Below are 26,325 nucleotides of genomic sequence, written 5' to 3' on the forward strand. Positions count from 1 at the left end.
TCAGGCCACCCCAACCATTAGATCAGAAACTCTGGGGATGGGGCCCCACAATCTGTGTTTTCTTTTCTTTCTTTCTTTCTTCTTTCTTTCTTTCTTTCTTCTTTCTTTCTTTCTTTTTTTTTTTGAGACAGGGTCTCACTCTGTCATCCAGGCTGGAGTGCAGTGGCACGAAAATGGCTCCTTGCAGCGTCAACCTCCTGGGCTCAAGTGACCCTCCACCTCAGCCTCCTGAGCAGCTGGGACTACAGCCCTGCACCACCACGACCGACTGATTTTGTTTTTAAATTTTCTGTAGAAACAGGGTCTCGCCATGTTGTCATGGCTGGTCTTGAACTCCTGGGCTCAAGCAATCCTCCTGCCTCGGCCTCCCAAAGTGCTGGAATGACAGGTGTGAGCCCCTGTGCCGGCTTCACAATCTGTTTTCACAGCCCTCTAGATGACCCCAACGAAACCTTGGGAACCAGTGGTCTAGGTCATGCAAATGAAAGTTGCCCGAATGAGCTGGATTCTGCAGGCCTGTGAGGACCCAGAGCAGGCAGGGAGCCAGCTGCCCAGCAGGAGTTCAAGATGAGCTGACCTAGTTTCAGCCTCCATCCCTGGGTTCTAGGTCCCTGCCCTTTCCAAAGAAACAATGAATCAGACCAGACCACTGCATTGGCATAAGATCACACTTTAGTTCAGAGACACATTTGCATAAATACTTGAAATGGATCCACCCCTGCAGGTGGCAGCCTGAGAACATGTGGCTCTCTACAGCCCTGCGACGCTGCGGCCCTTTAGGTGATGGATTTTAACACTGAAGACAGTCGTGGTCATTCTTGAAGACAGCTTGGGGTCCAGCTTTGGAGCCTGCTTTGACATTCACCATTGACTCCCTGCCCCATGCCTCTCTTGTACTAATTTTTTCCCCTCTGAGGTAGATTATTTATCGGGGAAACCAGATAGAATTTTTTTTTTTCATTTAAGGTTGTTAGTCCTTTGCAAACAGACTGACGCTGAGTGTCCTGTCTGAGTCAATAAGTGCACTTTTAGCTTTTAACCTATGCCCTCTACTTGAACCCCAGCAAGGTCCAGTCCACTGGACAGTTGATGATAGGGTCTGCCGCCCCATCCCCTCTCCTCTTCCCCCTTAGGAATTTGTGCAGTACTGGGGAGGTTGCGGCAATGCGAGGCCTGGGTGGGCCATGCTGCCTTGATATGGCCAAGGGACCCAGTCACCACAGTGGAGACCCTCGTCTGTACCTCAGTACCCCACGTCCAGGAGCACAAGACTGGCCCCTGCCCCCCTCAATCACAGGGGGCACAGCTGGCTTTCGCAGGGCTTGGCATCCTCGGGTTTCAGAGCCCTGTTGCAGGTGGCAGAGGCCTGGCCGGAGGGGTCCCTGCACTCTACAGTTCGCCTCTGCCAGCCGGCCCCGCAGGAGCTGGAGCACTCAGACCAGTCCCCCAGCACCCACTGTGCGTGGAGCAGCGGCTGGATGATGTTGGTGGTTGCTCTCTCTTTGCTGCTCTGCATGCTGAAGTCCACGTCATTAGGAACAAAGAAGGTGTATTTGACTTTTGGGGGGAAGACCTCGCCAGGGACTGTCAGGAGCTGCACTGTCAGAGGCTCTGGCAAGGGCCGGAAACTCTGCAGGCGCTCCAGGGTGGCGATGGAGCCGCTGTACTTCAGGATGGTCCCCTTCACCAAGATGTCCTGCTCTATGGCAGAGATGGCCAGGTTGCCGTTGAGCAGGTACTGCCCATCAGCCGTCTTCAGCGCCAGGTAGTTCCCATCGTTCTGCACACCCGGGTGGCTCCGCTGCTTCACGTCAATATTAGTGGCACCAGCTGGGATGGTGACAATGTCATTGTAGCCATAACTATGATAGAAACAGAAAGACACCCTTAGACAAGTGGCTGCCCAGCCCAGGTCATGATGATGCCTTGGAGACTGAAGTGGGCACCCCAGGTGGCAGACATGAAAAAAACAGAGCAAGTAATTAAGCAAGTTGCCTCAAAATTCTCAATAAATTAGCTGTTTAGGCAGACAGAAATGTCTTGTACATTGGGATTTTCAAGGGTGTTTGCTTCATCTGGCAACTCTATTTCAAAAGTGTGGTTGAGGAGTTGAGGTATGTGGGTGTTGAGAACAGCATAGAGAGGAGGAGAACTCAGAAGGATTTGGAAAGCTGCACTGGTGTAGCCAAACCTGGCACCTCTCAAATGAGATCTCAAATACCTCTAGTTCCTTGCGCTGGTATACAACTTTGCTTGGCCACCTCCACACCCAGAGCTCAAACCCACATGGAAAAAACTGTTCCACACACCCCTTCCAGAACGTGAACAGGAGGGAAATTTCACACCACCTCTTTGAGTCAGTTGGCTCCTAGTATTTGATGAATATGGCCCTAGGGTGGGATCAGGGTGGGGTTGGGAGTTGGGGGTTCAAGCCTGCTTCTTTGAAGCCACCTTCTGGGAGTGCCCAGGCACCATGAGCACTGTGCTTCTGGAATGATAGGTGCTGTTTTGGGAAACTGTTTCCAGTCCATTATAGGCTTAGGGCTTTAGGTAGGATGAAGAAAGATTAGTTGTTTGGTCTTTTCTGGAAATCTGAGTTCCACAGGCTGGGGAGAAAGAGAGGCGAATGGTCAGGCGGGCTTTTTGCTCTTCTTACCGTATGTCCAGCTGGGGCTAGCTGCTTAGTCTCAGACTCTGAGAGTGTCCACAGGCCCATCTGTCTAAAGCCTGAGGGAAAGTGGCCAAGGGACCCAGTATCTGAATAGTGTCTGCTTCTCTTTCTCTATGTCTTGTGAGCTTAAATGTAAAAAGAGTTCTAAGGCAGGGCGCAGTGGCTCATACCCATAATCCCAGCACTTTGGGAGGCCAAGGCAGGCAGATCACTTGAGGCCAGGAGTTCAAGACCAGCCTGGCCAACGTGATGAAATCCTGTCTCTACTAAAAATACAAAAATTAGCTGGGTGTGGTGGTGCACGCCTGTAATCCCAGCTACTTGGGAAGCTGAGGCAGGAGAATTGCTTGAACCTGGGAAGCAGAGGTTGCAGTGAGCCAAGATCATGCCACTGCACTCCAGCCTAGGCGACAGAGTGAGACTCTGTCTCAAAATAATAAAAATAAATTAAAAAAAATGAAAATAGTCCCAAGTTGCCTGCTGTAGGCTGATTCTGTTCTCTCAGACTGGTGAGATGAGAGATGTAGAGACAGATACACACACACACACACACACACACACACACACACACACACACACACACACACAGAATGGGGCAGGGTTTGTGAGCTTCACTAGGTAGAATACAATACAGTGAACACTTCTCAAAACCTCTGAGACCATGAGTGGGGGAAGTGGTTGGACAGGTGGATGCTCAACCCCTAGAAGGACACACTGATGTACTGGAGGCAGAGAGGCAGAGTGTGGCCCATATAAAACACCCGACCTTGCCCTTACTCTCCAGGAAGTACATGGAATGGGAGACAAAAGTCATCCAGGACTTAGGAAAACTAGGTTCTCTTCTGGCTGTCATTAACTATCAATGTGACCTTAGAAAAGTCATTTAATCTTTCTGTGCCTTAATTTTTTCCTCTGCAAGATGAAGAATAGTATTGGCCTTGCTCACCTCAAGGACTTATTTCACAAATCAAATGAGACCATGGAAATGAAAGCGCTTTGGAAAATCCTTGGAGTTTTATGAATGTGTGGCATTAGGATGAGAACAAAGTGTCTGGAGTTCTCAGATTCATGAAAGTCCTGAGGCTGCCAGGGCCCCTTTTTGGTAACCCCCTTCTCTGAAGATCCATCTGCAGAAAGGACAGGGCTTGCCGGGCTTAGGGTGAGACGTCCTTCCCAAAACCGGCCTGGGACAGCTGTTTTCTGGCAGAGGTCCAGGTTACTCAGTGTGGCTCGACTGACTCAGAGACGACAGCTCCCTATCCACATGGCCTCCAGCCCTCGTAAAAGTCACGGCTGCCCCGTGTTCTATCTTTTCTATGAGCTTGACACTGCCAAGTGCACATCCCATCTCAGGAAATCCTTAGGATGACTGTGAGATAGAGATACTGCCGACATTTTATAAAGAAACTGAAGCTTGGAGAGTTTAAAAACTTGCCCAACCCTCACAGCTATTAAGTAGCAGCCACAATTCAAATTTGGGCCTATCAGATTGCAAAGCCCATTATGCTCTTCTACCAAGCAACATACAGAGCTCCGGGGGAGACTCACCTGGTGGGGATGAGGGACCCGGAGACCTTCCTGCAGGAGTTGCCTTTGCCCCCACACACCCCGCATTTGTCCAGCTTCCGAGGCGAGTCCACCACATGGTCACAGCCGGCCTTGACACACTGGCCACGGACACAGATGGCCAGTGTCTCTGGCCCACACAGGGTGCCATCAATCACCTGCAACGGGGAAAGGGAAGGTGAGAGAGGGCGTGTCGAGCCCAGAAGCAGCCTGCCGGGGGGGTGGGGGTGTGGGGACAGGCGACCTTCCTCCCCGTCTCTGGATCATCTGAGTCCCAGGGTGATTCTCACCTTGGCCTCGAACACTTTGAACTCACTCCTCCCCCGGGCTCGGCAGAACAACTTGCAGCGGTCCCGGGGGGACACCCCAGCATACTTGGGGACCCACTGCAGGAGATTCCCGTCCAAGTCAGTGTAATTGTAGGCATTATACTTTTCACACTGCTGCTCCCTGAAGCTTTTCCCTAGAAAGAGGAAGAAACGGCATGCAGGTGACACCCATGTGGAAGCAGGAGCTCCAGGTGGAGGTTTGGCTCTGACACTTGCTTTGGAAAATGCTTCCATTCTGCACACACATGAGGGCTCTGATGCCTCCGGGAGGGTGAGTTTCCTAGTGGAGAAATCCCGAATTTACAGCACTTTTCTTCTTTCTTTTGGTTTTGAACTCAACCCAGGGACCCAGGGCCAGTGTCTTCTAGGCACAACATTCCTAGATGCATGTGTGACCCTTACTCAGAAGGGCAAGGAAAGGAGCCTCCAGCCTCACGCTGGGCTTTCTAGGATCAATGCCTTTTCCATCAGGGAAAGAGACTCATTGTACTTGACAGGTGAATAAACTCAGGGAGCAACAGGGAACAATTCAGTAAGCTTGGAAGGCACAGAATGGCACATGGAGCTATATTCTCAGGACACTACTAATTGTGCAGTATCGATTTCCTCAGTGACACCGGACATGAATCCAAAGACTCCTAAATCTACATGTCTATCTCTGATCTTGCCGCTACCCCCACATTCTGCAATGCTGGGTGTCTCTGCCGTTTGTATGTACTATGATTACCTCCAACTCAGCACGGCCAAGCTCCCGATGGTCCTTCCGCGAACTGTCTTGACTTTCATTTGCTGATCTTACCATGCTCAAGTCTGAGACTGGTATTCTGTTATCTCCCGAACATTTGAGCATCTCTATCTGCTATTTCCAAACTGTCACAAAGACCCACACTATATTCAGGACAATCTGTGATTTAAAACGATGGCATCCCACTCTCACCACCACAAGCCCAGGCCTGCTGGCTTCATGAGGACCTGTGCCTGCCTCCTCTCCATCCTGCCACGTGCCGCTGCCAGACCAACCCATCTGAAGTTAGATGTGGGTTGCTTTCCACCCCCAAATCCTAAAATTAAAGCTGTTCTTCCTGCCAAGGTTCCCCGCCCAAACTGTGCATCTGAATGCCTGGGGAGACTTTGCCAAGGCAGATGCCACTCCACGCCTGAGACTCTGCGTCAGTGCAGCTGAGGGGGTCTGGGCTGTGTCTGCAGGAGCTTCCAGGTGACTTGATGGGACAGGTGGCACAGATAACCCCCAGATACTGTGTCAGCCTTCAAGGACCTCTGTGGTCTGGCATTGACATAGTGGTGTGCTTTGCTTGATTCCACCTAAGTGAATGAGGGCCCTTCTCAGACCTTTCCTCCACCCTGGCAGGTCCCCTCACACCTCACCCCATCTCAGTCCTCCAGAATCTGCTCAGTCCTAACTGCCTTCAAAGCTTCCGCTCACCCAGCCTTTCCTTTCTCCGAGCCCCTCACCAACCTAGGGTCTGTGACTCATCCATTGAAACGTAATGGCTGTGTTAAAGGGATTTGGGTCTCTAATTGGACTGCAAGCTCCTTAAGGACAGAGACCATGCCTTTTATATTTTCACACATTTTTATAGTCCTAGACACACAAAAAGTACTAAAAAATATTCGACAGTAATGGCAGACTTCGGTGCATCTGAAATCATGACATCACTTTTCGTCCACGCCTACCTTGCACCCTATATTCATTCCCTTCCTCCCCCTTTCCCAGCAACGTCTCTCCCTGTATGCCAGGCAAACTCTCACACAATTCCAGGGCAAAGTTTCTAGAGCCTCAAACCATTGTGGATCCTTCTTGTCTTGTGAAACCGCAAAGCCTACAGATTGTCCTGTGAGACATCAACCCAGTGCCAGTGTCTTTTCCTGTGGTTGGATCTCTCCGGAGCCTCTGCCTGATTTTTCTTGCCTGCCAATCCTTCCTGGAGCTGCACACTGGGCAGTTGGATGGGATGGTGGGAAAAATCTGGTAATGATTTCCCTCTCATGAGTTTGCTGCTGCCTCTTTACTGCCTCTAAGTTAATGTTTGTGGTTTCCAGCAGGTACTGGGGATAGGACTATGCCAAGGGGAGGGAGAGGTAGTATTGCTTCCTGGGAAGATTCTGTCAAACAGTTGCCATGGCCCCAAGGGAAGATGGGCAACTCTACTCAGAAGGAATGTGCACAGGAATCAGATTCAGAAATCCTCCCTCAGCCCTGGGCTGAATTTTGGCTAGAAAGACCTTGGAGGTTTGGCTCTGACACTTGCTTTGGAAAATGCTTCCATTCTGCACACAGATGAGGGTTCCGATGCCTCCGGGGGGATGAGTTTCCTAGAAGCCCCTCTGCAGAGGCTCCTCCCCAGTAAGTTCGGCTGGGGGTGATGTCCTCCTCTCCACATCTTGGAAGATGAGCGTAATTTCTCTCCTTGACTTTGCCAGGCTCTCTGAACACTATGAGAACTGTCCTGGGTCCCTGAGAGCTGCCCCTGGGATTGGAACCTTGCAGAGCCCATTTAGGTGGAGATCACAGGCAAAACTCTATATCCCAGGAGACCCACTTTACTCCCCTCTGGGAGTGACTCTATATCCCGGGACACCCACTTTACTCCCACTTTACACATCCTCTGGGGAAGTGTCACAGCAATGATAGTAGCTGCTCTGGCAGGGGCAGCCCTGAGTGGTACTTACCGTCAGGGGGGCATTCCTCTGTGTGGCATGACTGGTACTTGGCTCTCCGGCCCAGGCAGTATCTTCCTCCATTCTGAGGCTCGGGGTCCTTGCACTCACGGTGTGAAAACTGCACTCCTCCTCCACAGGTCCGAGAACATTCTCCCCAGGGTCCCCACGGTGCCCAGCCTCCATCTACCACGGGCTGCAACATACAATGGCACACTGAATGAGGAGCAAAGGCCAGGAGGCTTCAGTGTCTGTGCCACCGGGTGGCCAAAGCCCTGGCTTCCTCATCTAGTCCTTCTCATCTTGGTGCATGGAGCGCTGTAACCTGCCTCAATCATTTGTTTAATGACTGTGTGGCCTGCACGGCTTTGTGAGCACAGAGACCACGCTGGACTCATTCACTACTGACTCCCCAGTGTCTAAACCAGTGCCTTATGCTTAGTAAGGTGCTCAATAGCCTATCTGCTGAATGAATGAATGACACTCTTTTATGGGAATAAGGTTGCATATAATGCAGTGGTTCTCCGTTGGGGCGAATTCTGCCCTCCAGGGGACATTTGGCAACGTCTGGAGATATTCTGGTGGCTACGGCTGTGGAGGGTGTACGTTACCACATCTAGTGGGTAGAGGCCAGGGATGCTGCTCAACATCCAGCAATGCACAGACCCCGCAGTAACAATTATCCAGCCCCAAGTGTCCCTAGCGCCAAGGTAGAGGAACTCTGGCCTAAAGGAAGCATCCCTGGGAGGTGTTGCCATCGTCTACCAGCCACTGGTTCCAGTGATAGGATAATGCCTGGGAAAGAAACAGAATTGCTTCTTCTTTTCTTTTTTTGACAGAGTTTTGCTCTGTTGCCAAGGCTGGAGTGCAAAGGTGTGATCTCGGCTCACTGCAATCTCCGCCTCTTGGGTTCAAGCGATTCTTGTGCCTTGGCCTCCCGAACAGCTGGGATTACAGGCGCACATCTCCATGCCTGGCTAATTTTTGTATTTTTAGTAGAGACGGAGTTTCACCATGTTGGCCATGCTGGTCTTGAACTCCTGACCTCAAGTGATCAACCTGCCTCGGCCTCCCAAAGTACTGGGATTGCAAGTGTGAGCCACCATGCCTGGCCCTGCTTCCCATTTTACAACTGACCTATGAGAACAAAGCTTTGCCCTTTGGAATGCTGTATGCCCAAAGGTTCATAGAGTATTCAAAATGAAAATAATTTTTTAAAAATTATAAAAGTAATGGTTGCTCATACAACAAATAAAAAAATGCAGAAAAGTGTAAAAAAGAAATTAACACTTCTTTAAAACACCACTACCCAGATAAAACCATTAACATGATTTTCACCAAATTTTTCATACTTTTGCTCTGAATATATTATCATAAAAATGCAATGCTTTTATTTTACAAAATATATGATTCTATATATATATTCTTTCTCTTTCTCACTTTCTTTCTCTCTCTCTTTCTTTCTAACTTTCTTTCTTTCTTGAAAGTCTTGCTCTGTCGCCCAGGCCAGAGTGCAGTGGTGTGATCTTGGCTCACTGCAACTGCTGCCTCCTGGGTTCAAGTGATTCTCCTGTCTTGGCCTCTGGAGTAGCTGGGATTACAGCACCCGCCACCACACCTGGCTAATTGTTGTATTTTTAGTAGAGACAGGGTTTCACCATGTTGGTGAGGCTGGTCTCAAACTCCTGACCTCAGGTGATCCACCCGCCTTGGCCTCCCAAAGTGCTGGGATTACAGCACCCGGCCTGATTCTATAAATATGTATTTTCTGATCTGACTTCTTAAAAATAGAGGCCACACATCATTCCATGATCATTTCATGTCAACCTCTCCCTGCACTTTGCACGGCTGTGCTCTGGGGATTGGTGGCAGATCCCTCTCCACTGCCCTCAATAACATGTGATGAGAATGAACAGGGTGAATGGGAGGTGGCTGAGGATCAGTCCATGAATCCTGCGCCAGCTCAGGCTTAGGACAAGAGTATGGAGCTTACCTGGTGCAGGCAGGCTCCCAAGGCTCAGTGCAAAAGACATGTACTGAGGAGTGCTCGGGCCACCCTGGTGATTCAGCGCTGGCGGGGACTGGGCTGTGAAACTCAGTGGATGCTGTTTCATAGTGATGGCTCCATGACTCACAGTAAGAGAAATGTGATCAGCCTCACAGTTTGGATGTATTAAGAGCAGGGCAAAGAAGTGAATCATTTAAAAACCCTCACTGGCACTGCCTTGGTTTTTCTTGTGAGTTTACTCTCTCCTGGGCCAAGTTTTTTTTTGCCTGGCCAGAGGCAGCTCTGAATCTGTCTCCCCTCCTCCTCTTTGAGTATGGAATTCCCACAACTGCTGTCATTCTCCCAACCTGTAATTATGCATTCAGTTCAAGCACGGGCAGGCTATGAATACTTTTCACTCAATTCTTGATGGAATTTATTCCACGTGTCTCTCTGTGTTTATGATGGAATTGACAGTGGCTCCAGTCTGTTGTGTGCCCACCTTCCTGTCTCCACACCTCTCACCAATCTGCATCTGCACCAGTCCTGAGTCAGCCCCAAAGCAGCTCCCTAATGTCTGGAGCCATGGCAGTGTCAACCCACTGACTGAGGGGATAGCCTTCACGGGCTCCTCACTGTGTGGATAAATATGCTTAGGTTTGTTTGTTAAAAGATGAGTGATTTTACCTAGAAGTCTTATGTTGCAGCCTGGCCTGAAGTTATTTTATTTTATTTATTTTTTTTGAGACGGAGTCTGGCTCTGTCACCCAGGCTGGAGTGCAGTGGCGCGATCTCGGCTCACTGCAACTTCCGCCTCCCAGATTCACGCCATTCTCCTGCCTCAGCCTCCCCAGTAGCTGGGAACACAGGCGCCTGCCATCACGCCCAGCTAATTTTTTGTATTTTTAGTAGAGACGGGGTTTCACCGTGTTAGCCAGGATGGTCTCGATCTCCTGACCTTGTGATCCACCCACCTCAGCCTCCCCAAGTGCTGGGATTACAGGCGTGAGCCACCGCGCCCGGCCTTCGAAGTTTCTTTTCTTTTTCTTTTTTTTTTTTTTGGAGACAGGGTCTCCCTCTGCTGCCCAGGCTACAGTGCAGTGGCATGATCATGGTTCACGGCAGCCTCAAACTCCTGAGATCAAGTGATCTCCCTGCCTCCGCCTTCTGAGTAGCTGGGACTACAAGTGTGAGTCACCATGCCCGACTTATTTTTTATTTTGTACAGATAGGATCTCACTATGTTGCCCAGGCTGGTCTCGGTTCAAGTGATCCTTCTGCCTCAGTTTCCCAAAGTGCTGGGATTCCGGTGTGAGCTGCTCTGCCTGGCTGTCTCTCAGTTCATGACTCTCAAGTGTGGTTTCCTCCTTGAGAACAGCCCTCAGTCCTCCCCGTTTCCTTTTGTCTCTCCTTTCTCCTCCCCGCTATCCTCAGGGGCTGTCCCTCACCTTGGGCCTCTCCACTTCTTCCTCAGGTAGACAGCTGCCTTCTGAGCAGAGGTGCCCAGGCCCGCATGGCGTGCCGTCAGCCCAGGGCAGGCTGCCATTCTTCGTGTGGCACAGGGGCTCGGCCCCATCAGTGTGGCACCAAAGCTGGGCGCAGATGTCCTGAGCAGAGGTGTTGGGGCAGTGGCGGAAATCCGGCCCAAAGATCTGCCTGCACTGCTGGTCCAGCTGGTACAGGGCCATGCGGCCCGGGAGGCCTGTGGGGAGGGGCAGGGCTGCGGCAGGGGCGTCCAGGAGACAGTCTCCTGGGAAAAGAGGAAGCAGGGGTGTAAGAACGCGTGCAGGGCTGCCACCCTCTCAGCTCTTCATGGCCTGCGATGGATGACACTGAAGGTCTAGGTGTCACGACTTCTTGACCTCCAACTAAAAGCTGTCACCACTCGATGATCTAGTGAGAGCATGCCTAATTTTTGACTATCAGTTGCAAACACTTTTCAGGACCAACTTTCCTTTGCTGTCCTGAACATCTAGGAAGCATTGCCCCCGACATTCAGTGTGTACCCAGTGAATGCCAGCTAACACAATATTCATCCACATCACAACCTAACCGTGCTCCTGAAAGCCACAGCACGCACATGAAAACTAATGCTGTCTGGATAATCTTATCTTTGCATCATACATGTCCCTACCTCCCTCAGTGAGAAGGATCTAGAATATTTCATTACTTTACCAACAATTCCAACCACTTAAAATTGTTTTTTCTTTAATCCCCTCTTCTGAGAAGCAATTTTTTTTTTTTTTTTTGAGACGAAGTCTAGCTCTGTTGCCCAGGCTGGAGTGCAGTGGCTCGATCTCAGCTCACTGCAACCTCCACCTCCCGGGTTCAAGTGATTCTTCTGCCTCAGCCTCCTGAGTAGCTGGGACTATAGGCGTGTGCTACCACACCCGGCTAATTTTTTGTATTTTTAGTAGAGACGGGGTTTCACCATGTTGGGTGGGCTGGTCTCAAACTCCTGACCTTGTGATCCACCTGTCTCGGCCTCCCAAAGTGCTGGGATTACAGGCGTAAGCCACTGCACCGGGCCTTTTTTTTTTTTTTTTAAAGAGATGGCGTCTCTTTCTGTCACCCAGACTGGAGTCAGTGGCGTGATCATGGCTTACTGGTAGCCTTGACCTCCTGGGCTCAAGCGATCCTCCTGCCTCAGCCTCCCGAGTACCTGGGACCACAGATGCGCGCCCCACACCTGGCTCCAGTCCTTTGAACCAGCTCCCGGCCCTCTTGCTCTCACAGGACGCAGTCACTGCCTCCGTCACGCCTGACTGTTGTAGGTTCGTCTCTCCTCTGTGCTATGTGCTTCTATTCCTTCAAGAGCTGCTCAAACTCTCCTCCTTTAGACAACCTTCTTGGATGACTTCCCCCTGCTTTGTGACTAATCTAAATTAGCCCAGAACTCGGCTGCTGGAAGATGGGGCCAGGAAGAGCAGACTTTGGGGGTCGTGTGAATGCCCCAGCGTGGGAGGCTGGCCGGGGACTCAGCTCTAAGGGCCCTGTGAGGAGGCACAGCTGGAGGGGTTCTTGCGCCAGCACCAGTGGAAGGAGGCCCACGGGGACAAGTAGGGCGGGGCCACTAGTGCCTACCGTGCCCGCCGTCCAGGAGCTCCGTGAGGTACATGGCGCTGCAGGGGGACCAGGGCAGTGTCTGGTTCAGGTGGACGAACAGCGGCGCCATCATGTGGTGCTTGCCCATGGGCCCGAAAAGCCGGCTGCAGGGTTTGGAGTCGTCGTGGGGCATGCTGAGGACGTGCCCTGGGGAGAGAGGCCTGGTCCACTCTGCCCTGTCCTGCCCGAGGGCGCCCCACCCGGCCCAGCTAGGGACAGAGATGGAGCTCCTCAGGGGAGCAGCCACCCCCTCACTCTCCGAAGATTTCTGCGTAGAGCTTTCCCCTGCGCTTTGCTCTTCCAGGGCGCGTTCTCAGATGACTGAGAAACATGGATACCCCTTTATTTTCCGCCTCAGCCCGTCCTAAATTTGGATCTAGCTCTATTATTTGCTGTCTTACATGACAGTCCCTGGACCATTGTTCTTCCCCCAGATCCCACGGCTTAGCTTGTGCACAGCTCCACGCCTCCACCCCAGCACGTGTCTGGTGTCCTGGCATTCGCCCCGTGACCTGTGATAATCGCGTGGGATGCTGCTTTTGTATTTTGGCCATGTGCTCAGGGTGGGAGTGGAGTTGTGTTCAGCACTGTCGAGCGCAGCATCTGTTTGTATACAGTCACCCTGTCAAAATTAGGGGAGCTATTCCTAAGCGAGGGCCGCATATTCCTTCGGATCTACGCAACCTTGGATCTGGAAGAGCAGTTCCCTCTGATGTGGGCTTCGGTGCAGCAAATCTTACCTAGTTCATGGGCCAGGGTGTGGGCCGCCTGTAGCCCCTCATCCTCGATCACGGAGCAGCTTTTGTTGGGGTCACAAATGGTCCCGATGTCTGCCACACCCAGGGTGTCACACAGCCCCTCCTGCCCACAGAAGTTCTGCTTGGCGGGGAGAGAGCAAGAGAGTGCATCAGTGTGCGTGTGGGGTGCGCTGCAGGCCTGCGGGGCCGGGGGTGGCCAGCGTGCACGTGGGAGTGGACCATTGAGCGTCCCATAACATGCTTGCTGGCCTGTGCATCACCTGCATTTATTGAGCTTTTAAATTAAATTAAATTAAATTTTTTTTTTTGAGATGCAGTCTTCCTCTCTCATCCAGGCTGGAGTGCAGTGGCATGATCTCGGCTCACTGCATCCTCTACTTCCGGGGTTGGGGCAATTTTCCTACCTCAGCCTCCCAAGTAGTTAGGACTATAGGCGTGCACCACCACACCTGGCTAATTTTTGTATTTTTAGTAGAGACAGGGTTTCCCCATGTTATGCAGGCTGGTCTCGAACTCCTGATCTCAGACAATCCGGCTCCCTCCGCCTCCCAAAGTGCTGGGATTACAGGCGTGAGCCACCGCGCCCGGCCTAAATTAAATTTTAAAGACGAGGTCTGGCTGTGTTGCCCAGGCTGGAATGCAGTGGCTATTCACAGGAGTAATTGTAGCTCACTTAGCCCCAAACTCCTGGGCACAAGCGATACTCTCATCTCAGCTTCCCAAGTAGCTGTGACTACAGGCGCTTGCCATGTGCCCGGCCGACCTTTTCTAAGGAGGAGGACGCAACCGCAGGTTCAACGTGTCTGGATATCCCACCTAGTGGCCTCGCTTTATTGGTTCTTTTTGTGTTTATGGTCAAGCCAGTTCACCCGTCCCCCATCTTTCTAAACTGGAGAGTAACCTGTGAAATTTCCTTTTGTTAAAAAATAAAAACAGTCTGTAATCTCAGCATTTTGAGAGGCCGAGGCAGGTAGATTGCTGGAGTCCAGGAGCTGGAGACCAGGCTGGGCAATACAGTGAAACCCGGTCCCTACAAAAAGTAAAAAAAAAAAAAAAAAAAAAAAAAATTAGCTGGGCAAAGTGGCTTGCGCTTGTGGTCCCAGCTACTCAGGAGGCTGAGGTGGGTGGATCATTTGGACCTAGCAGGCAGAGGCTGCAGTGAGCTGCGATTGTGCCATTGCACTCCAGCCTGGGTGACAGAGCAAGATCTTGTCTCAAAGAAAACCAAACAAAATTAAAAACCAAAAAGCATATAAAATACAAAGATGGATTTCTGAGTGACAAGATCGGGAAATCTCCGTCTGTCTTCACATCAGCCACTCACGTAAGGGAGCCTGTTCTATGTTACAAGCTGGCTGCATCCTAGGGCTGGCTGGGACTTCAAAGGCTTTTTGTGGGGGACAGGGCAGCACAGTCATTCAGAACATGACTCTACAACAGCACTGTCTTGGCTGGACTATGGGCGCTGCCGCGACGTGGCAAGAGAGCCGTGTGGCAACTCTGTGCCTCAGTTGTCTCTGTTACAAAATGGGGCTAACACCAGGGCCTGCCCGGTGGGGCCCGCATGAGACTGAAGGAGCAGCCAGGGCCTGTGAGACTGAAGGAGCAGACAGGGCCTGGCACACATCATCACTCTCTTGCTTTCAGGAGAAAGCTGTCTGTTTAAGTCATGCCGTGCAGGTGGGCAGCCCTCCTGCTGTGGGCAAATCTTGAGGGGACCCCCTGGCTACCTGCCCCTATGTTTTATAACCACTGCAGCTAGAACTACTCTCTTCATTCCAAGCCCAGATCTCTCACTGGGCAGCTCGAGCCCATTTCTTCTTGTTATGTGTGACCTCAGGAGACAGCTGGTCACAAACTTTTGGAAGACAGCCCTTACAAGATTCTTCTCTTTCCCTTGCAAATACCTCACACTTGTCCTCATGACCTCCTCCTCATCATTCTGGGCATGAGGCTCTGGCGTCCAGCTGGGGCCAGCAGGGAGACGTTTCCCATGTTTGGGCAGGCCTCGTGGTCCTCCCTTTGATCTGCCCATCCCGTCCCCCTTCCTCCCCAGGGCTTCCGGAGCCAGGCACGGACCTGTCTGGTGAGCAGGATGGCCGTGTCGTAGTGCTCCGGGTGGCGGTCGCTGGGCTGGTTGAAACGCCGCTGCCAGTTGCAGAAGTTACGCAGTGTAAGCCCCCCGTTGTCGGACACCTCTGGGCCCCATTTTTCATCTTCTACGATCAGCACTTTCACCACCATCAGGTTGATGGAATTCTTGATGCTGGGGTGCTTGTAGATTCGGGCTGCCACAGACATTAACGTCAGGATGTGGTTCTGTCAGGAAGGAGGAGACAAGAGGCAGAGTGAAGGGTTAAGTCTCAGGGCCCTTGGCCTGGCCCGTCCGCTGCCATCACCTCTTGTTATGGGGCTGAGCATCAGATTCTTACCAAAGCCTCACAACGCCCCCGAGGCCTCCGTGTTACTCCCTTCATTTTGCATGTGAGAAAACAGGCTCAAGAACCTGCACAAGCTCATAAAGCTGATGCCCGAACAGCAGTCTTTGAACCCAGACCTGCCTTGCTCTGAACTTGTATGTCTAACATCCAGAACAGCTTCACGGGATGGCCTAAATCCAAATTCATTAAAATCCAAAACCTTAAACTTATAGTGTGGCACAGGCCACATTTCAAGTGCATCAATACTTATATATGGCTTGTGGCTACTGTACTGGAATGTGCAGATAGAAAGTTCTACTGGACGGCATGGCTTCTTCTGCCTTAATCCTGACACTGTCTCCCTGCCAACCACCCCCACCCGTCCCCGGCCTCAGCCCAGAAGCCAAGTTCTGAGCACTCAAGGTTAGTAGAATTCCCTCTTAGAATCCAGCTGAACATTTTCCTGTTGTCTGTTGGGGTGACTCTACCCTTTGGGGTGGGGATTGTTAACACTGAAAACTTTGCTGTAATAATCACTCCTAACAACAGCTACTCTGCCACATTACCTCACTGAATTCTCACAATAACTCTGTGATTCCATTTCATGAATGAGGAAGGTCATGCAAATTAACTTGTCGAAGGTCACACAGCTATTGAAAGCAGGAGGCCAGCCCAGGTGTGCCCGTCTCTGACGTCCACCGTGCTCTCGTTAGGTTTCCCAGGGCGTGGCTTCTTGGTGTCTGCCCGGACAGCCCTGAAGGGTTCATTCCCTCCTGACTGGGGCTTGAGAGGATCCCATGGGCCTAAGCGGACTCATGTGCTTAGGATCTCACCAGCTCTCCCTTCCACCCAGGCTGGCCCACAGAGCAGACCTCACTGCTTGGCCTCTGTCTTGTGCCTGGGCTGCTAACTGCTCCCCCACTGGATTCCAAGGCTTGGAGAGGAGGCCAGATGGGAACTCGCTCTCCTGCCTTGGCGACCGCTTGAAGTGGCCCTCTTTGAGCATTTTGTGGAAGGGGAGACACAGAGGCAGAGGTAGGTGTTCCTTGAGCCTGGAGTGTGGTCAGTTGGGCAGCACCTGCTTGCCCTGCCTCTCCAATCCCTAGATTATCACCTCTCGGGAGCCCCTCTTCCTCTTCTCCTGTGGTCTGGAAGGTGGGAGTGGAAGGAGGAGGAAGGAAAGGGTAGAGAGGGACATTCCATCGGGTGAGGCCATGTGTGGGCGTTCCAGATGAATCCCATTATTTGTGAATGGGATCTGTCTGTTCACCTCGCAGGCAATGAGCCAGGTATTCTGTTAGCCCTACAAGCAGGGGTTGGCAGGTTACTTGGCGTGTCAAGCACTCCAGCAATGTTTAGGCTGATGTAAACATCTTATCAACAAGGCTGAAACTTGGCACTTGCTCCTGGAGTTGGATTCTGGAGGGAAAAAAAGCAATCCCATCATTATGCAACGGGGGGTGAGCGCTGAGGAATGGTGGCTTGCCGAGATGAACTCCTGGCCAGGTCTTTGCTGCTTCCAAGAGGCCAACAGTATCCTGATCTCTCTAAGAAGGACCAGGGTCTGATGGGCCAGGGACCAACCCCTGGAATTTCTTCTGAGGCAAACTGCAACCGTCATCACAAGATTTCTTCCCGTCAATCCCAGTTTCACAATCTCAAAATGGGGAAGAGGAGGTCGTACAAGGAAGGTGTAAAGCTAAGGAACCCCAGCTGCTAAGCTTCGGGGCCGAGACCGCTCAGCACCAGGAGCTAAAGACAGGAGGTTGGGGCAAGTCTGTGTGCCCACGCTGAGCAGATCGGAGGGAGGCTGAGAGAGAGATGAGGCAGTGCTCATGTCCTCAGTGAAGACCGGAGGAAGGTGAGGGTTAACCCCTGATCCTCATGCAGGATAAACTGCTGCTTGAAGATCAGGGCAAGACAGCATAAGGAGCTTGCTGGCCCTAAGGTTCCCGGGGAGCCTCCTTCTCTGCAGCTCGGGATGCTCATATCATTGTCTTCTCCGGACAGTGCACAGCTGTCAGGCAGGGCCGGCTTCACAGCCATTTAGCTTCAAGGGGTGGGCTGGACTCGAGGACATCTGAAGGTCCTTCTGGCCGCTGTCTCAGAAGATACTTTTCATTTTCAAGAAGGCTAGGAGGATTCTGCGGTCTAGGGTTCCCTTCAGAATCCCAGATCCCGATCCCACTGATCTCTTCTTATCTCTTGTTCTACTGAGTTTTTGGTTTTCCCCTCCCAGTCCGCTCTTCTGAGAAATGACCACAGGAATGCCTTATATACGCGGTGCGTCTCACAGTTCCCTAGGGAGAAGGACCACTGAGCCTGGGTGAGGTGGGTGACCTCGCGGCTGTGAGCCTCTGATTCTCCCCCAATCCCCTGGGCCCAGAGGACAGGCCTGACTGAGAGTCCCATGGGGATCAGGCCTGCGGCTGCTCAAGGAGGAAGTCAGATGGCTTGCTCCACCACCTGGCGCCGATTTACACCTCCCTGCTCCCCACATCGGTGCAGGCTGTGTGTGAAGAATGTGAACGGGGTCCTGGCCCCCCTGAGGAGCAGAGGCATCAGCACAGCAGCCACCCCCAAACCACGGCAGGTAGGTGGGAGCCCACGGGCAGCCCAGCCGGGGTGGCCAAACGACCTGCTCTTGAATGACTGGGGGATCCCATACTCTTCACTTTTGTTAGGGAGAGGCAGCACTTTTTAGGGAGTCTGCTCCTGCATGAGTGACCCCAGGACCTGGAGTAGAGACGAACATCAGGCCAGTCAGGGTGGCTCATGTCTGTAACCCCAGCACTTTGGAAGGCCAAGGTGGGAGAATCACTTGAGACCAGCCTGGGAAACATAGTGAGATCCTGTCTCTATTAAAAAAAATAATGAATTAAAAAAAAAATAACAACACCCTGGCCAGTTGGGTGGGCCAGAGCCCCTTTTGGTTCTTTGAGATACGAACAAGGAGATTCCTTCCTCAGAGCTCCCGTGGTAGCCGAAGCCAGCTGCGGTGGGTGATGGGGACAGGCCGGCCTCCTCCCGCCCCGAGGTCATCATTACACCCAGCCGGTTTGCGCTTCACCTGAGGCTCCACTGCTTTCCCTCGTGGCGCGCCCGGTGGGAGGCCAGGGGAGGAAAAGTGGCCCTGGGAAGCTCTTGCATTCCTATCTGACATCTGTAGGGCCTGAGACTGAGCTAGGGGTGTGGATGGAGAAGCAAAGCGAGAGGAAAGAAGTGAGAGGAGAAAAGAGAGCAACCTGCATCATATGCTTCATCTCCTCTTGTTCTCCAAACAGCAAAGGGCAATGTCGCCTCTTCAAAGCATACACTTAGGCTGAACTAAAGTCAGCCTTCACCACTGAGCACGGGCAAGCTGAAAGAGAAGGTTCCTCTGCCATGTGGAACAGCAAAGCTGAAACAGCGGTGGCCGGCACTCTGATGGCATGGGCCAGCCCATCCTCCCCACTCTAACAAATGCTTTCCATCACCGACGGCAACTGTAGTAATAGCCACACCTTGCTGAGTATGTCGTCTGAACCAGGCACCAGGTCAGGTGCATTCCATATTTTGTTACATCCTCAAGACAAGGCTAGGACGTTGGTCTAACTGCTCCTACCTGAAATAATCGAGGCACAGAGAAATAGGTGACTTGCTCAAGGACACTACACTATTTCTATTTCATTCCAAAGTCTACGTTCTTAGTCTCTGCACTAACTGCCACCCATCTTTGCTGCTGTAAGGAAAACTGCAGCCTAGCCAAAGCAAACCCAAGGCTTGCAAGCAGCAAGTCCACCTGTCATTGCCTGTGCACACCCCACCTCCTGGGGGATGGGGAAGGGGTGATCTTTGGACACTGAGACATTTTCTTTGGGAAATACTCCGTATCTTTGATCATTCTGACTGCAGCAGACATAAGGGATGGAAAAGATGCATTCTTTTGCCAATGGGAAGGACATCACGCACATATAACTCTTGTCTTTCTCCCTGGTAGCCACAGAGCAGGGCGGGGGGACATGAATCTGTTTCTGTTGTCATCCAAACCAGGGCACCCTTGAGAGGGAAAGACAGTAGTATTAATAATTATGCCAGAACAGGCAGAAACTGGGACGCTGCTGGACAACCTAGGCTGCATGCCCACTTCAGTATCTAGTGTCTTGTGGAAGACATTCCCCCCAGAGCATGCAGGTAAGGGGGCATGGAGATGGCTGTGACAGCCGTCCCTGAAGTCAGTCCCCAGAATCTGACCCCCTGCGAGTGTTCTGCTGGCCTTTGGGAAGATGAGTGCCACTTTTCGGACCCTCTCTGCTAAGAAGAGGACTCAAAAACCCTGCTCACTGCAGAAGCACTGGCGAGACAGGCGTCCCAGGCTGGCGAGAGTGGGCACTGCCATGCTGCCCCTCACTCCATCTTGCCCCGGGTTCACACAGGGGACAGTGAGGAGCAGCTGGATGTAGACAGAGCTAATGGAGTCTTCCCAGGTGGCCCTCCTTTCAGAAAGGTCCCTCTGTCTGAGCTCCTTAACTCCGAAACCAGATAAGAAGGTGGGAGACAGGGCCCCCTTTTGTCAGGGGATTAAATGAACTTAATTGACAGAGTTCTGGAAAACTTCATTGTCGCTTAACAAAGTGAGGCCAGCCTTGGCAGTCGTGCATTCTTTCCTCAGCCTCCACGGGGGTTTCTTTGCGGGATAGGGCCTCACAGTGGGCCTGGACGGCTTTGAACTGCTGGATTTAAGGACCCACTCCCGCAACATAAGCAAGTATCAGAGGGTCGACAGAGCCACAGACCCTAGTCCTGAGAAAGAGGCCGCCTGGTGGGATAAGTGCACAGGATTCAGTGTTGGGAGACTTGGGCTGCAGGCCCAGCCCTGCCACTTACTGATCCTGTTCAGTGCTGTCTGATCCTGAGGAAGCCACATGTCCTCTGTGAGCTGTGCAGCCTCCCTCTGTCCCCCTCACTGGCATTTTCATGGAGGCGATGTGTGTACAACCATGCTGTGAATTGAACATGCTCAGAGAGTGGCTAAACCCTCCAGAAGACCGGCTCACCATGAAGAAACCACTCAGGTGCTTAGACCGGGATTGATCACCTAGTCCAGGTGTCTCGCTTCACAGATGAGGAACTCTAAGCCCTAGAGAGGTAAAGGCTCTGCTCATCCCCACACACACCTGATTACCGAGAGTAATCACCCCAGAGTGCCTTCCCTCTGTGTGAATGAGGTCTCCACAGAAAGGACTGGCTTCCATTTGCAGGAGGTGGGTGTGAGCAGCCAAGGTCTTGAGGCGCGGGAACTTGATTTTCATTCTTCTCTCAGCTGGGCTCATGGACCTGTTTTCGGAAGCGCAGGGGACTGAGCTGAGACAGTCACGCCTGTCCTGCAGCGTCTCCGAGGCTGCTCAGCTCGTCGTAGCGGAGGGGCCCGAGGGTGGTCCTGGACACAGCTATACCTCAGCCCCTCCCCCACCCGCCACAGTGGCAGCAGGAGCGCAGGTGGGATGGGACATGAGACCCAGGGTGGAGGTGGCAGGGCCGGTCTCCCTGAGGGAAGACTTTCCTTCCAGGTGAGACGCAGAATTCAACCCCCTAGGGAGGGGAACTCGGCCTTCAGAGGTGCCCGATGCCTGTTTTGCTGCGCTCTTCTGGTCCAGATAGGCTGGCTGGGTGTGCAGGTACCAATGTGCAGCTGGGAAAGGTCCAGAAATGCGTGTTTGTGGGGGATGGGGAGCGGGGCAGGCAGGAGCCAGATCACCCAGTCAGGAGTCTCATGAGGATGGCAATGACCGGGTGGCTCCGACACAGAGAAAGCCGAATTGTCTGGGGCAGCAAACCCGGACTTCAAGCTGAAGGGAACAAAATCGGGTGCAAACCCCAGCAGAGTCTCCTGCTTCAGCAGCCCGGGCATCCTGGGGTCGGGCCTCAGAGCATGTCTGCCTCTAGATAGCTAGATGTCTGGAGATGCGGGTATGTCCCTGAGGCAAATACTCAGTTATCTCCAGCGTCCAGGTGATCAGCTGAGAGACAGACAGCCTGGCCCTAAAGGCTGAAAAACGGACTTTCTCTGCTGGCACAGAGTTCTCGTTGGCTTTCCTATGTTTTGGTTCTCAGGTAGATGTCAGAATCTGTTCCACGTGTGGGGGTAGAGGGGCACAGCACCCCCGCTCTGGGTTTGCAATGCGTGCATCTTAGCTTCTTTCTTTCTTTTTTTTTAGATGGAATCTTGCTCTGTCACCCAGGCTGGAGTGCAGTGGTGCGGTCTCAGCTCACTGCAAGCTCTGCCTCCTGGGTTCACGCCATTCTCCTGCCTCAGCCTCCCGAGTAGCTGGGACTACAGGCGCCCACCACCACGCCTGGCTATTTTTTTTGTATTTTTAGTAGAGACGGGGTTTCACCGTGTTAGCCAGGATGGTCTGGATCTCCTGACCTCATGATCCGCCCCCCTCGGCCTCCTAAAGTGCTGGGATTACAGGCTTGAGCCACCGCGCCCGGCCATCTTAGCTTCTTTCTGGTGGAGCCCCCTAGGAGCCACCCTAAAGAGATGGGAGAAGCCCTCTTCTCACCCCTCTCCTGCCACACTCTCTAGTACTTGCTTAAAGAAAGGAGTCAGAGGAGAGGGCTGGTGCTCTCACCGCTCCCTGCTCTCAGGGCAGGCAGGGAAACAGGTATTAAATCAGCGTGACCCAAAGCTGCTCTGCCCTGCTTCTGAGGAAGCAAATACCACAAGGGCTTGCAGGGGTGCCTCCCTGGGGTGTAGTCAGCACCTGTAGTAGCCAGAGGAGCAGCCACGTGGACTCTCACCCACAGCACTTCCCATCCTATGCATCTGTTTCTCCCTGGGTCTTTCCTACCCTGCCTTTCCCAGTGATAGAGGGTGGGAAAGATGGGGTGAGAAACAGAAGGCTGATCGCCTCCTTGTCTGGACTATCCTGCACAGGCGAAGCCTATGCCCTTGGGGCCCCCAGCAGTCGGGCACAGGCTGAGCCTAGTATTGGGTCCCGGCCAAGGATGCCATCACCACAGAGTGTCAGCTCAGCTGACATTGCCAGGATCCCTGTTTCAGGGAACTATGACGTCTGGGCAGGTCAGTTCTTCCTTCCCTGGCACATCTCTTGTTCTGTGCTCCCTAGGGGCAAAGAGTACCCCTCTCCTGGAACCCTTACCCTCTTTTCCTCCTGGAAAAGCCTTTTAGGGGAGAAATTGGGGTTTAGGGCAACACAGACACCTCCTGCTGAGTCAGCACCATCTTTGCATCTAGTTAGAAACGGTCTGGTTAGGCAGCCAGCCCCTGGACTCTGTTTTTCTCCCCTGTTTAGGTAAGATCTGTGTCTGGGCTAAGGGCAGCTGGGTGGACCAACGGTGGGTCTGGCTTTACTAGAGACATTCACCCAAACAGCCCGTCCCAGCCCCTATGCCCCTCGCGTTTCCACCAAAGCTTCAGTTCCCGGGCTGAGCCCCCAGGCAGAAGTTCTCTGCCCCTCCCTCTTGTGCTGGCTGCTGGCACTGCCAAGTTCTGCCGGGGCTGAGCGCCAGGTTGGCAAGGTAGTCCATGCCCCATTGATCACAACCAGCTGGCTGCACAGAAGTTGGGCAGCCCCTCTCCAGGTTCAGCTCCTTTCAAACAATGTCTTTTGCTTATGGCGACCTCCATACACAAGGGCATCAGACAGCCATCTCTTTCCATCCCATCTGCCTCTCCCTGGAGGCTCTCAGATCTGGAGGCAGTAGAGGGCTGAGGAGTGGGAGTGGGAGCTATTCCGAAACGCTCAATTTTCGTCTCTGCTGGGAGAGGCAGGTGCCGGGGAATGCGTTGATACCCACTTTCGGGTCAGTGTGCCACGTGCCGCGGGAGATTCGGAGGAGAGGGATGGGCGTCGGCAGCCCCACTCTAAACTGGAAGGGACCTGGGGGTTGGGGGCGCAGGGAGGCAGGGTGGCAGAAGTTCAGAAAAGAGTTACTGCTCTTTCTCAGAAAGGAGAGAATCTCGTTTGGGGTCAGGCTGGAGAAGATGAGTGGGGAGGGTTTTTTTTTTTTTTTTTCCCTAGAGGGATTGGAAGGGGAGATTTTAGAGACGCTGGGAGGCGTCTGGGGGGCCTCCGGGCACGGCGGCTGGAGGAGGCTCTCAGTCCTACCTGCAGGTCGGCCCCATAGAAGGCAGCCATGGACGCATCGGCCACCAGCAGCGTCTCCACGAAGCGCGCCTCAGACACAAACCGCTTGGTCCTGCTCGTGGCCCCCAGGGGCGGTGGGAGCTCGCTAGCGCCTTCTGCCTCCTCTTCTTGGCTCTCCTCCTCGCTGTCCTCCTCGTTGTCTCCTCTGTCCTGCCTCTGACCCTCTCCCGTCTCCACCTCCCACTCGGGTCCTCGCGGGAGGGGGCGGGCTCCGGCGGGACCCCAGCGCTGCAGGCGGTGCGGCTCACCCAGGGAGCCCCCCGCTCCCTGCGGCTGGATGGTGAACTCCTCGCCGTCCAGCAGGAAGGAGCCGCTCAGCCCGCGGCACAGGCTAACCGCCGCCAGCGACTCGGGCTCCCCATTCACGGTGCCGGAGAAGAAGCAGCCGCGCAGCCCCCGCTCGCCCCCGCTCGCCCGGCCGGAGCCCCCGAGGCGCTCGATCTTGAACTCGGGCGCCAGGAAGCTGTCGTCGGGCGCCAGGCGCAGCACGAAGCCCTTGCCGAAGGCGGACAGGTGGAGCGCGAGCTCGCCCGCGCTGCCGGGCAACCGCGTGGGCACCACCAGCTCCGAGGCCTGCCCCCCAGCTGCGGGCCGGGCCGGGGCGCCGCGGGCCAGCGGCAGCAGCAGCAGCAGCAGCAGCAGGAGCGGAGGCCACCGGGGGGCGGCGGGGGCGGGGAGCATGGGGGCTGCGGCGGTGACTGCGCGCAGGAGAGTGAAGAAGCCCGCCCGGCGCGGGCAGGTGCTGGCGGCCCGAGGGCGGCCCGGCCGCTCTCTCCAGGGAAAGCGGAATCAATCAGATGCAAGGCCGACTCGGCCCGCGGGGCCCGGCGGCGGGAGCGCTCCCCCGGCGGCCCCTCTGGCTGGCGCAGCCCGCTCCTCCCGCGCCGCCGCCGCCCCCGAGCCCAGCGCGAGCAGCTGGCCCCAGCCCGCGTGCGCCCGTCCTCCGCCCCTGCCCGCGCCAGCCCCGCGCAGCCGCCTCCTGCCTCCTCCCCGCCCCGGGAAGCACCGAGTGGGCTGCCGAGCCCTTCTTATTTATACTTCCTTCCCGGCTTGACATAAGAGGTTTATTTTTGATCTCTCACTATTCCCGTTTCCCCTCCCCTGGGATCAGAGAGAGAAACTGAAAAGAGGGGGAGAGAGCGGAGAAAAAAATTGGGATGAAATGCAAAACCAATCAGGCAGCGAGACCCGTCCGCCACCCGCCCCGCTGAAGTGTCAACTACAACTTCTTTCCTTTCCCTTTACGCGCGGACCCACGTTAACCCCTACCATGCTGGACTGACCCTTTAGAAAGAGTCCTGGGGAGACCCCAACCGCTTCCTCCTCTGCGGCCAAGAGGCCAGGATGCATCCTCCGAAGAGGCTTGTGCAGGGTCTCAGCGACCCTGTTCGGATGCCTGCAGAGTCCGACTGCAGAGCGGGACACTGCTGGGATCCCTGCAGATCCCTCCGGAGATCCGACTGTGTGGGGAGAAGGTTCCAGAGCTTTTTCATTGTAAAGCACAACAGAGAGAGGGGGAAAAGGTCATGCTAAAATCATATCCTCCTCTAATCACTGCTGCACAGCCTTCCTAACTTTCACTCCAAACTGAAGATCGGGAAAACAAAAAACAATAAACAACCCACTTGGTTAACCCTAAGAGGGACTCTCACTGTCATGTTAGAGGGCAGGTGGGGCAGAGGCCAGCACAGTGGTAAGTTACCGGCGGTGAGGTTGGAAGTTAGCATTTCCCCAAGAGGGAAACAGACCTCCAGTCCCTGAAAACAGTCTTCTCTTCTGGATACTGCTAGTTGCCCGGGACTTCAAGTAAGGTGGCAGGCCCTTTCACTGCATTGCCCACAGCCCCAGGTACAAATGTGTATGAGGTGAATTCATTCTGTCCCATGTCACCACTGCCCCCTAGGGAAGGGGGTAGTACTCAGGAAGAGAGGGAAGACATGGTCTCAAGACCACAAAACTGCATCCCACCCCCGTCTCAATGACACAGGTCTGGATTGGGTGGAGGGTCCTGTTCTCTACCTGCGAACTCTAGACTCGCCCACCAACTGTGCCTTTCTCTGAGTTGTCAATGTGGGTGATGCATTAGGAAGCGCTGGGATCAGGGCCTTTAAATCCTTTGCCAATTCACTGCCTCCAGATACCCAGCTCTGTGCTTATGCTGGGATGTTGGCACTCGAGGTCATCGCTGATTCTTTTCAGCCCATCTGACCCCTTTCTGTAGCTGTGGTGGTTCAGCATGCATCTGAGACTCTCAGGGCTTGTTACCTCCAAAGAGGAGGCTCTTGCCCAGGGGAGAGTGCTGCCAAATTCCCTCTAAGTATCCCCCCTCTCTTTGCTTTCTCAGAAACACAGAGGGACAGCTGTGAATTAGATGAAAGGATGAACTTCCCAACCCGGCATGGTGCAGAACCTCCTTTCCTGCATAATTTATAGGATAGGAATAACTTGGGTCTAGAATGTTTTGGGGGAAACACTTCTAGAGGCAGGAGAATGGAAAGAATGGTCTCTTCAATCCTTTTCTCAAAACAAGCAAAACACTTCGTCCTAGCACAGTGTACAGTGCTTGGGACATCCTGTACAGTGCTTGGGACAGTCTGACCTGGGCAAGCAATGAATACAATTCTGAGTTGCCTCAGGGCTGTTGTAACAGTTCAATG

General features: G+C 53.4%; 1 protein-coding gene across 1 annotated transcript; it reads right to left on the reverse strand.

Annotated features, from left to right (window-relative positions):
• Positions 1 to 606: 606 nt before the first annotated feature.
• Positions 607 to 24,675, reverse strand: ADAMTS8 (ADAM metallopeptidase with thrombospondin type 1 motif 8). Its single transcript, XM_032167903.2, has 9 exons — positions 23,630 to 24,675; positions 15,175 to 15,414; positions 13,078 to 13,213; positions 12,317 to 12,484; positions 10,681 to 10,982; positions 7,258 to 7,441; positions 4,528 to 4,700; positions 4,220 to 4,395; positions 607 to 1,862 (listed from the first exon to the last, which is right to left on the reverse strand). Exons 1-9 carry the CDS (start codon positions 24,347 to 24,349, stop codon positions 1,292 to 1,294), a joined length of 2,670 nt encoding a protein of 889 aa, XP_032023794.1. The 5' UTR covers positions 24,350 to 24,675; the 3' UTR covers positions 607 to 1,291.
• Between the last annotated feature and the right edge of the window lie 1,650 nt (positions 24,676 to 26,325).

The sequence above is a fragment of the Hylobates moloch genome, unplaced genomic scaffold (genome assembly GCF_009828535.3).
Source record: "Hylobates moloch isolate HMO894 unplaced genomic scaffold, HMol_V3 SCAFFOLD_11, whole genome shotgun sequence".
Lineage (NCBI taxonomy): Eukaryota > Metazoa > Chordata > Mammalia > Primates > Hylobatidae > Hylobates > Hylobates moloch.

Bases quoted from the DNA above. Each gene is read 5' to 3' on its own strand.
- ADAMTS8 (XM_032167903.2), bottom strand. From the start codon at position 24,349: ATGCTCCCCGCCCCCGCCGCCCCCCGGTGGCCTCCGCTCCTGCTGCTG. The intron at 15,415-23,629 runs GTAGGACTGAGA...CCTTCCTGACAG, and splicing joins TCTATGGGGCCGACCTGCAG to AACCACATCCTGACGTTAAT. The intron at 12,485-13,077 runs GTAAGATTTGCT...CTCTCTCCCCAG, and splicing joins CACCCTGGCCCATGAACTAG to GGCACGTCCTCAGCATGCCC.